Source organism: Sitodiplosis mosellana, unplaced genomic scaffold, assembly GCF_009176505.1.
Source record: "Sitodiplosis mosellana isolate CC-2019 unplaced genomic scaffold, AAFC_SMos_1.0 Smas_scaffold_6226, whole genome shotgun sequence".
NCBI classification, from domain to species: domain Eukaryota; kingdom Metazoa; phylum Arthropoda; class Insecta; order Diptera; family Cecidomyiidae; genus Sitodiplosis; species Sitodiplosis mosellana.
In genome coordinates, this window is record NW_022601467.1 from 12090825 (window position 1) to 12103097 (window position 12273).

At 38.1% G+C, this 12273-nt stretch overlaps 1 protein-coding gene across 1 annotated transcript in view; it reads right to left on the reverse strand.

Moving 5' to 3' along the window:
• LOC129578008 (serine-rich adhesin for platelets) overlaps window positions 1-12273 on the reverse strand; it is a gene marked incomplete in the record, with an annotated part of 38502 nt that overhangs the window by 4587 nt on the left and 21642 nt on the right. The window contains 5 exon segments of the mRNA XM_055466032.1: window positions 1-428; window positions 646-933; window positions 1014-1209; window positions 1282-1503; window positions 7256-7430. Of these exon segments, the coding sequence (XP_055322007.1) occupies window positions 1-428; window positions 646-933; window positions 1014-1209; window positions 1282-1503; window positions 7256-7331 (1210 nt within the window).

Sequence of the window (12273 nt, forward strand, 5' to 3'; positions counted from 1 at the left end):
ATTTAGTATATCCGCCTTTGCCATTATCTACACATCGGTAGAATTTCCTACAGTCTTTTGGATTAGCGAAGAATCCTTCCTTTTTACAATCACCAGATGATCCGCCCTGATTTTGTGATTGAGATGACGATGATGAACTTCCGCTACTGCTGCCCGAATTCGATTCGCTCTGTTGGTTTTGGCTTTCATTTTGATTGTTTTGGCTTTGTGAAGAAGATGAGGAGCTGCCTGATCCGGAACCAGAGCCTGAATTGTTTTCTTGTGATTGACTTCCTCCGTTTTGATTGTTTTGATTTTGTGAATTTTGGTTGGAGCTACCTGATCCGGATGACGAGCCTGATGATGATTGTTGATTTTGACTATTTTGGCTGTTCTGGTTGTTCTGGCTGTTTTGACTGTTCTGACTTTGCGATGATGACGATGATGAACTGAAATATTATCCAATAAATGTTCGGTCTATAAAATGCATTATCCACGAATCATGATTCCATTCAGAAAAATTAAATCACCCGAAACAGCGGTTTTCTTTCAATAGAAGCCATTAGAATTTCATAACAGAATTATTGGTAAAATGTGAATGATTTTGAAATATCACTCAAATTTTTTAGCATTAAGTAAAGAAAAAATTGTGTAGGTAATCATTACCTGCTGCTACTTTGGCTTGATGAAGACGATTGTTGTGATTGAGTACTGCTTGATTGTGATTGTTCTTGCCATGAGTTGCTCGATGAACTGGAGGAGCTTTGCGAATTGCTGCTAGACGATTGCTGATTCGACGAACTATCGCTTGCTACTTGAGAACCGCCACAGTTTTTCACCGCCCATGCATGGTTACATCCTTGAATTTCTTGATCCCAAACAGTGCCTGGTCCGCATGTGAAGTCATATTTAATAAATCCACCGTTTCCATTGTCAACGCACCGATAGAATTTGCTATGGCAAAAAATAAGCAATGGTTAATTATCAGAGTTTCCCACGAAGTGAACAAATATTGTGTGAATATTTAGGTGTACCTGCAATCGTTTGGATCGCCCATAAAACCTTCTTGTGTGCACTTGACTTTGCTGCTTGGTGCCTTCGATGTGGTTGGTGGTGCTGCTGTGGTAGTTGGTTTGGGTGTCGTTGGCGTTGGTGTCGTTCCAGTGGACTGTTGTTGTTGCTGTTGTTGTTGTTGCTGTTGTTGCTGTTGTTGCTGACCACTTTCTGAATCTGAGTCAAATTCACAGAGATCGATACAATCAATACTACAAATAAGTCGCTCTTCTCAAATATTAAACTTACCACCGGTACCGATGACATTTGTTGCAACATCAGCACATTCTGGTCGGCCCGAGTCTTCGGGATAAACGCAATTATCAGTAATTTTGGAAAACACCGTTCCTGGTCCGCAATTAAATTCATACGCTTTCAATTTTTCCGATTCTTCTTTTACACAACGATAGAATTTTGTGCAGTCCTGTGGATCGGCTTGATATCCTTCTTCTGGACACTTAAATGTTGATCCTGTAAATTGAAAGCAATAAAACGTATGTCAATTCAAATTCGACTTTATCAAATATCCTCTCCCATATCACAATGAAAGCTCAAACGCATTGGAGCACAAATCTGATAATAAATCGTAATATAATATGGCTTCCAGCATCGGAAATGGAAAATGCAAATGCAATTGTGAAAATCGAAACGGTTTGTTCATTAGTGCAGGAGACAGAGGAAGATTAGAGGTAGATATATTCACACATATATAGAGAGAGGACAGGTCTCTCTTATCCATTTGTCATTGACATCATTTCAGCGATCGTTATCATGTCTGTAAATATTCTAAATTGTTCGTTCAACGCATACTGTACATGAACCCGATGCATGAATTCAACATACAAACGCTGCTGCAGAATAGAAAAAAAAATACGATGCGTTGACATGAGAGCTGCAGATAAGAAATAAGTAATTATGTATTTGATCTATGTGCATTGTAATTTGTGTTGCATGACAGTAGGAGAATGGGAAAAAACGAGTGTGCTGCTGGGAATTTCCAACTGTACATTGAGATTCATAAATCACGTGAATTTCGTAGCACTACTACGCTTTTTTTTATCAAACTTGTAAATTAGTTTTAAAAGTTCTTTAACATTTCTCATTTGGCCGGTGTAGAACAAAAACTAAGAATGTGAGTAATGTGAGTACAGACCGGTTTCCGTGCAATTTGTAGGAAAAAAAAATTATGTTGTATTTTTTTTCATTCTTTTTTTTCTGTTATTCTGCATTACTTAAGAATGTTCTTTTGCAGATTGGACTCTTGTTACTTTTAATTAAACAAATTGATAACTGGTTCTTGTTCGAATGGTTGTGTTCCTTTTGATTTACATTCGATTCGGATGTCCATTAGTCAAATGACTAATGCAGTTCCTCTCTGGCAACTTGTTTCAATTTTTCACCGAATGCGCTTTGGTTCATCGTATGGTTGAACACACGTAGCACGACAGCTTTTCACTTCCGTATTTAAAGTTTGTTCCACCGAGTTTTTCCATGCTGTATCATAGAATTGATTCCAAGAAATTTCTCCGACTGAACGTTGCACCTTCTGCTCAAGTGACCAACACCAATTAGTTCAATTAACTTGGTTGATTTCAGTGGATGTAGAAAATGCATTCAGTGGAAATTCAAGAATTCGAATTTCAGCATCGATTCATTTGAATGCTTAGAAATAATTGTGATAATCAAAGGGATATGATCAATTGGATTGTGCAAAGTGATGAATATTCATAATATTCAATATTTGCATTGTTCCGCCAACTATTCATGTTTTTTGTTTTTACAATAGATAGTGGGTTTATTGGCGAGTGCTTTTTTTGTTGTCTTAAAACGGAAAATATTTTGCATTTGTCATTTTATCGCATCGGTTCAATCATGGCATCAAGTGTGTAGTGTTCGATTTTTATAGCCGATTAACCACAATAATGTACATGCATTCCGATACTAATAATACAATAGTTCACATTGTAAAATTGTGACTACGCTTCACTGAAGCGGTTTTAGTGACGGTGTGTGATGCGCTTTTTGTCTATTGTGTCTCGCTTCATCTGCCTTTATCTCTCTCTCTCTCTTTCTCTCTCTCACGCACATTCACACATCATATCCCAACAATAGACAAGCGAAATATATTGCATCGTTTTCGATACCAACCATTGCATATGCTTCGTGAAAATGTGTCCGTGTCCATGTCCATCGGCCCAATATCTATATCTGTCGATGAGTATGTAATTGCAAAATGTGAGCAACGAACACGGACTCGGGCGCGTTCGAACTATTAATTGGTTTAAACAAAAGGCTTTATTATTGGTGAGAATTTTCCATTTTCGAGTTATTGCTTTGAAATACAATCAAATTCAGAATTTATGCGTGTTCAAACATAATAAAGTACATGGTATGGCATCGATTTGAAATGATTGTGTGTATCGTTTATTATCGATTGTGCGTGCATTAGAGATAGATGGGTTGATTGGTTGGCTGGTCGGTCGGTCGGTCGGTCGATCGATCGGTTCGTTGGCTGGTTTGTTGGATGGCCTACGGGGCGAATAGAAAAACAAATCGAACGAATGCATGTAACGAACATTCTGGATATAAGCATAATAATAATGCATAATAATCGCTTTCGTTCGCCAACCGAATCCTTTCGCACATTCAAATGTGTCACTACATAAACATACAATTTCACCGGGGATATTCTCATATTCGATATATATATATGTGTGTGCTGTTGCTGTCACCTTTCGGTATCATTTTGTGATAATGATGTTCACATGTATCGATGCATATATGTATGTACATATGTATTTATGTTTGGATTTTCACGCGATTAATTTAAAACTTAATTAACTTCACAATTGTTAATAAATAAATGGGCGCATGGTGAGCAGATTGATTGCGGCCATTGTGTCTTTTAAAGATCATATTTTAATTGGTAAAGCGGGATAGATGGCGAGAGAGAGAGACTTGCAGCGCGTTCAATTTAGAAAGCGGTTCCATGCAATTGATAAAATTGCATTCTCATTGACGATGCCGCAAACCAAACAAGAGATCGACAATCAAAAGAAGTAGACTGATATGTTTCTTCTTCTTAATTGTCTATTGAAATGCCAAGATTTTTTTGCAATGCGCTCACATTATTCTGCGTTGCAAGTGAAGCGCATTCATGTTGAAGGCGCATTTTATTAAAGGATGAAGTGTTGTGTCGGTTCGTTTCTCACACGGAAATAAATTTCAAGCTTGCGGTTAGCGCGGTCACTTTTATCTTACAGCCAACCGTATGCACACACATACACATACACCACAGGCCATAAGTTTGGATACCCCTATGAATGAATTTGGCCCAAAATTTTTAAATTTCAAACCGCTTGTCCAATTTCAACATGCTATACGTCGTTGGAAAGGTCTCAGAGAGAACGTATCATTTTTGGTATTAAACATCAAAATCGGCCAGCTTTTGGCCAAGGTATGGCTGATTGAAAATTTCGGCCAAAAATTACAAACGGCCATATCTTGGCCAAACGCCGGCCGATTTTGATGTTTAATACCAAAAATCACATCTACTTTTCAAGACCTTTCCAATGGCGTATTTAACTTTTCAATCCGATGGCCCGTTTAAGACTTCGATTTTGGCTCCCACAGCTCAAAGACCAAAAGATGGCCATAGGCCGGCCAAATGTTATCTTCCAAATCATTCATTCGGTCAGAATTTCGATATATTTTCATATCCAATACTAAATTTCAAGTGAAAATGTTCAAAAAACGTAGAAACAAACGTTTCATAGGGGTATCCAAACTTATGGCCTGTGGTGTACGTATGCAAACAAAAACGTACCGAAACACCTATTCATTAGGCAGAAGTTTTCACACCTGAAAACCCATGCGAATGCATAATATTGTGTGTTTTTTACTCTTACTCCCTCTCTCTCTCTCTCTCTCTCTGCTTTGCTTGTTTACTTTTTTGTGGTCTAAGATTTTTCGCCACTCTTGTTGCCTCTGTTTCACTCATTCTTTCTATTTTTCATATTCTCTTATTCGTGCTATATATTCTGTTTATTCAGCTTTTTATTTAGTAATTGCCTATCGTTTTTTTTTCTTCTCTCGGCTCTGTTGTGCTTTGGTGCATCGGATGGAAAGCCAGAGAGGATAACCGTTTAGTAGTTGAACGTCATGCTGACTCTTTCATAACTTTTGTTCACCGTATCATACAGTCGGCGAATGCAATGAATAACATAAATCGAAAAAGGAACGAAGTCGATGGCATTTTTCTGCTTTCAATTTCTCATTCTGGAAACGAAATAAGAGAAACCACAATGAACTGTGGCATAGAATCGCATACAGAGTGAAATCTTAATTTGATTAACACCACAAACGCATTTTTTTGCTGTCTTCAAACAATAATGCATTGATTGCATAGAAAAATACGTCCAGATCACAACGCGATTTCTTGATTGAAAAATTGGATTTGTAATCGCATATTGAAATATTGTTTCGCTTATTTTTGTTTGGATTACAGACTCTTGGTCTTTGTATCTGTGAAAGAATCTTCATATCATCGCCACTGCCATATTTTTGCTCGCATTTTAGCAGCTCATTTGATAGAAACATCAAAATAATGCGGTTGCAAATGACCATTGATCACGACAAATACTTAACATTGAGTATCCTGTCATTCGCAGTGTTGTTGAGCTAAACTAGCCCATATTCACAAATGGTTTGCTAACGATATAGAATTGATGGCAATTTGTGAAGAGCAAAAATGCAACTTCAAACGAACGAACAGAACAAGTTTCCAATTTGAAATATGGTTTTAAATTTATTGGCGTGTGATTTAGCTGTCAGGCTGCGGGATTTGCTAAAACATTTTGCAGTAGTTAAGAGATTCACAGGAATGGCAGGATAAAGAAGAACAACAACAGCGAAAAAAAGAGCTAAAGTCTTGACCATGCACACGAATATTCATGATGCTCATGTCGCTGCAAAAATATAAACTGCATGCAACGCAATTCTCAGCTCTCTGTCTAGTTTAGTCTGTATTTAAGCAAATCTTTTCTATCCTTTCGTTTTTTGTTATTGTTGCTGAAGTGTTAGCGATGGTTTGTACGTTTTGCTCATCACATTTTTTTTCCTGTTTCGCATGATTATTCCTTTTTCCCCCATTCCTAATCTTTGCGCTGTCGAGCACTACTGGCAAAACGATTCCCTGTTGTACACCTTGCTTTCAGCGGTAAAATAAACTACTCGTTTATTTTGCATAACTGTCGAAAACGAGTTGCATTCACTTAATTCGCTGCATTTAAGACGGCACACAGCATTTATTTCATTTCTCTCATTTCATTTTGTGTTTTCTCTTCCTTTATGTACTGTAACATCTTCCCACATCGAACGGCACACTGCACTTTAATTTATTACTTCAAATGGAATATGGAAATGGGAATATGAACGATGGAGAAAGAGAGCAGCTTTGAGAAGGGAATTTTGCCTGAAGGCGAATGATGCCAAGTCAGTGGTAAATCAATTAAATTCAATTCAGTTAAGAATGATTTGAAGCTTTGTGTGTGTGTGTGTGTGTGTGTGTGTATGTCGTTATTTTGTTGCAATGGTTGTCGCTCACAGCAATTTGAAATGATTTCAACTCAGGACAATTCATTCAGAAAGGACTTTTGATTTTCGTTTGAATACGAATTCAAATCAAGTCCATCACTAACGTCAATTAAGTTTGTATATGGAAATTCCCTTGCCCTTCATATTTTGTTATATTTTACGGCTCTTATTCATTTCATCGCAGATCAAAGACAATGTGTCAAGTGCTTTTCCATTGACAACGTTTGAAATATTTGAAAATCATTGGAGATGTCCGCACACTGCCATTCGTTCTGTATCATATCATCATCTGTCTAAACATTTGTCCTTAAAAATTTCATCGCAATCTAGACGAAATAATTGCTTGAGATCCAAAATCTATGTCTTTCTCTTGATTGTCCTATTTTGTCATTATCTCAAAAATGGATATTTTGCATCGGTAAACTTTCTCCCATTTTCATTAATGCATGACGGATCGAGATATTATTATAAAAACTTTTTTGTTCTTGTAATTTGTTTTCTGTTCAACAATTCCGCAGACTCCAAGCACCTGAGACTAGATGTAATTAGGATAAGCCCGATAATTGGCTACTGTGAATGCATTCTATTTAATTAACCATCTGAGTTTCCAATTGGAATTAAACATTACCTTGAGCTGATGTGCCAATCACGCAAATGCCTATCAGGAGCACCACTATGCCCCACTGCCGTTGACGTTGTGTCATTTTGATTATTGTTATCGTTTTTTCTGTGTGTGACTGTAAACAATTTTATGTTTGATGTGTCAGCTGAACCGATTGACCGTTTGAAAGAGACGAGCAAACCTGCAGAAATGAATGAAAAAAAACGCACAGGAAATTACATTATTATAATTACAAAATGTCATATTTGTTGGACGAAAATGGCCAGCATTTAACGCTCGTATGTATTATCTATTAACACATACATATACACAATGACAGAGAGAGTGAGTGAGTGAGAGCAGGGGGAGACTGACACAGAACCACCCAAAATCTGGACGGAAATGGACGATTGAGACACAAAATACACATCAAACAACAAACTATAGTGATACAATAGGCTACAAAGCCTTGTATCCATTTTAATTAACTGCTCGGTCTATTGACGTTGTTCGCTTGAATCGTTCAGAGTGAGTGAGAGTGAGTGAGTGTGAGTGAGAGATAGAGAGAGAGAGAGTTGCCTGTGCCAGTGGCTGTTGTGTGATTCTGTACACTCGCAGCCCTCTGGTTGCCTTCATTTGACTTAATAAACATTCTATTTTCGATAAGCTTATCGTCCGCACATTTAGTTTTTCGTTTAGCATTTTCTAAATCAACCTAAAATCCTATTATCCCATCGGATAAATTAAAATAAATGTTTTCATGCTCGAATTAAAATTGACCATGCACAAATTCATTCGAACCCATATAACAACATGTATGTTGTATGTGTGTGTGTGTGTGAGTGTGATGAAGAGAGAGAGAGAGGGAGAGAGAGAGTTCGAGATAGAAAGCTACGTTGTACATAATAATTGATAAGGTCGCTTAAGAAAGTCCCAATTTAAATCTGGGTAGACTTTAATTGTGTGTGCTTTGAAGCAAACGACGCGGACGATGAACGTACGAAAAACATTAAGACATCTTTTGATGGGACCGAGTGGAAAATTTCGAAATTTTGCATACGAGACAAATGAGGCAATATGCACTAAAATAGAGAGAAAGAACGAGAACGAAAGGTACAGAAAGCCTTCTGAAAATGAGCTCGACTTAATTTTAATGCGTGTGTTTGTTTCGCAAAATTCCATCACGTATGAATTAGCAATTGAAGAATAATAGACACGAAAAAGAAACACGAAAGCCACAACAACCGGCAACACAACATAACATACAGTGTGCACGGTGTATGTGTGTGTGTGTGTGAGTGTATGAGGGAACGGGCATGGGAGCGCAACAAAAACAATAAAATATGTAAATTCGAAGATTCCTTTACAAACAATTATTATGCACGTGGTTTACCAAATCGTCTTATTTTATTTGATTTTGAACTCCAAACACATATATACATACATATGTACGCATCTCATGTGTACGACGAAAGAGCTCACCAGTACCGTGCTGAGTGCTTGGAATGGTAAAGATGGAAAACCGAAAACTTATATGCATCCAGATGAAGAATAACGACGATGACTACGACAACGACCACGACGCACGCCGTTGGAGTGATGTGTTACTCGCTCGGTTTGTTTACACACCATATTATACGTAAAATTTATTGAATTCATTCATATATTGACACGAGCCGAGTTGGTTGAGTGTGTTCCAGGCGGCAAGCACATAAACAAAAACTTTTCGATTTCCCCATATGTTCTCGGTTTGCACCAAACACACAACGAATTCTGTCAAACGAATTTTTGATGAGCGTTGTCGTGCGCTTTTTTTCTCACTTATTCTTCTTCTTCTGTTCAACATGGAAATTCTGTTGATGGAGTAACTGGAAATCATACCAAGTCTCTCGTCACATATACACACTCCCTCACTCTTTCTCTACCTACGACGTATGTGATAGCAAGAGTATGTCTTTTGTCACAAATTAAAATGCGAATAACAAACCGACAAAGTGCTAGCGCAAAACCGAATCTTCTCGCATCAAATCGAATCACGTGTATTTAACGGCAAGCACAACTCAACCGTTCCCAACTATGTGTGTATCTGGCTGTCTGTCAGTGTGAGTATGTGTGGCTGTATGTGTCACACTGAGTTTGTGACTGTCGCTCCTTCTCTCTCTCTCTCCTTCGGTTGGGAAATGCTAAATTATTAATTTTTCATAATTAGCCTAATGAATGCACGGCATCAATTCGGTTAACCACGTACTAATTCATCGCTTCTCTCCCTGCTTTTCGTACCGTGTCGTGTGGTGTTATACATGTGTGTGCTGTGATTCTCCCATCTCTTTCCTTATTCGCTCTTGTTCTTTTTGCCACCGTCGATATTTGCAAGCATAAATCAAATATTTGATTCAATTAATAAATTCTTTCTGGTCTATTTTTGCTCTCGTTCTCTTTATCTTTCTGAGCGTCCGTTGTCGCAGGGAATGAAACTAACCATGGAGTTGGGGATTTTTTGCTGTCTCCACAAAAATGAAGGAAACTTTGTGCGGCTTTGCAGCCATGCACATAAACACACACATACATCGATTCGAACCCTTAACACTTTGCATACGAGTTCAGATCGAAGCGCACATGAAATGGCAATAAAAAAACACAGACACACACAAACACGAAGAACTGTGAATAGAACTCGAAACCAATCGAAAAAGTTTTATCGTAGATGATATTTATGTGGCGCCATGAAAAACATATGCTTTTTTTTCCTTCACATTTTTTCCGTGTGTGTGAATAAATAATGTGAGCATTGAACACCAAACAATATGGCTCTAAACTGATCCAAGTACACGCAACACATTCCAAAAAAAAAAAAATTAGCCAATTCAAATGGCGTCGGAAAAAAAGGCCAAAAGATCGAAAGGAGATTCAAACTTCGAATCACTTGCAAAAGATATCTATTTCAACGACGAGTGTCTTGGTGGAATTGTAAAAACAGATGTAGTCTAGTTCCGCTGATGAGAAGCAAACCGACCGAATATGTTGAAGTGTTTGACTAAAACGATGAAGGATCTCTCAATCAGAGAGTAACTGGTAACATTTCCTTTTCGGATTCCTTCCTGCCAAACTATGCCACAGCTTGTGTATGTGTCTTGCGAGTGAGCGAACGAGCGAGCGGCAAATGGAAAATTTAATGCACGATAATCGTATTTCCAATTGAAACAAATTAGATGTTAAGCTAATAAATAAAGTGGTTGAAAGCATCTCATGATCGCATGTGCATGCATGACACACGGTCAATGGAAAATTGCATAGCGCAGTAATGCAAGCGAAAATAGTTAGTGCCTGTTTGGCAATTAAATGTCATTAAAATAAATGGCACTCAGATCATGATAAATGATAACATGTTCACATAGATGTGCTAAATATGTGTGCGTGTGTGTGTGTGTGTGCACGCGCGCGTGTATTTGTGTGCAGAATGGATGCGGAGAATATTGAGAGAGCCAAAAGTTTTGACCCGAAACGGACGCCTTAAGGCGGATAATGACATTGTTTTCACACTTAACGGTTTTTGTGTATATTTAACACGACCCGCTTTATGACGAAGATAACCTAATCTTAAATTTATGGACGACAGATACATCTACTGAAATTAAAGAATGAATTTATGCAAATGCTCGCATCTTCGAAGTGGCTTCGTCCATTCACCAGCCAATTTTCATTTATGCTGGGAGTTGGGTGAGCCGCGCGCATACACAGATCTACACAGGCTCACACACACACACACACACATACGCCACCCAGAGTGAAAGAGTGTTTCTGTTGCGCTCAATTAAATTTGCAATGATGCTAATATTTCATTTCATTTCAAACCTCGATTTTTCGTTCACTTTAAAAACAGATCTCGGTAAATTATCCAAGCCACTTGCACATAAGAAAAATTGGAATAAGTGTTCCCGTCTTAAGGCTTTATGTTATGCAAAGCTCGTGTCAAGCTTTTTTTCCTTCTATCTCTCGCTTCCCGCTCTATCGTTCTTTCATTCATTTTCCCCGTTAAACGAGTATCACTTATTCACCAGGTTACATAATAAATGTGGCCGAATGGCTTTGACTGTGAAAAATAAAATACGCAACGAATGTTAAGAGGGATAGAGAGATGTGGGGAAAAAAATTCGACAGAGAGGCGATCGTCCTCATCACCCTCATTTCAGTGTACATCATTTATGTGAAATACATAAAATTGAGCTGGAACACATCATATGTATTACGTTGTACTCTGAATTGAATCGATCCATAATTTACCACATCTACATAAAATGACCGTGTGACGGACGAGGACGGGAGAGCCGAAAGCGAGAACCGAAACAGGAACAAATAGTTACACGAGCACATGCACTCGATACTTGTGTGTCCGTCGATTTGACGGGCTCGTTAAACGAGAATGCCAAGCATTTTATTATTACCAAACCGCCATCCATATCTATCGCCCGTTCGTTCTCGCTCTCACTCGCTTGCTCTTCTCTTTTTTTTTGGTCTGCCTTTGCTCCTGTGTTATTCTGCTCGTTTACAATGTTTTTCCAGATAATGTTACACATACGCAATTCATGCAAGCATAAAATTTGTATGTTGCCTAAACACAACAAAATGCATTATGTGAAATGGTCCAAAATTGACAACAACCAAAAAAATGGACAGTTGAACATGTTACACGACGCTACAACAACACACGGATCGCAGAACAGTCGAAACAAAAAATATGAATGCGAAAATAAACCACAGAGAAAGCAGAGAACATGCACAGATTTTTGGGGTATACACACACACACACAGAGAGAGAGAGAGAGAGAGAGAGAGAGAGAGAGAGAGAGAGAGAAAGAAAGAGAGAGGAACACACACATAGATACGGATATAGAGACACACGCACCATAGAGAGACAGAGGGAGAGTATGTGTCTACTCCGGGCTTTTTGTATGTGCATATGCATACAATAGTTGGCGCACACACATATTCCACGCCACGACAGACAATTTAATAAAAAAAATTCAATTGGAAGAGCAGAGAAAAAA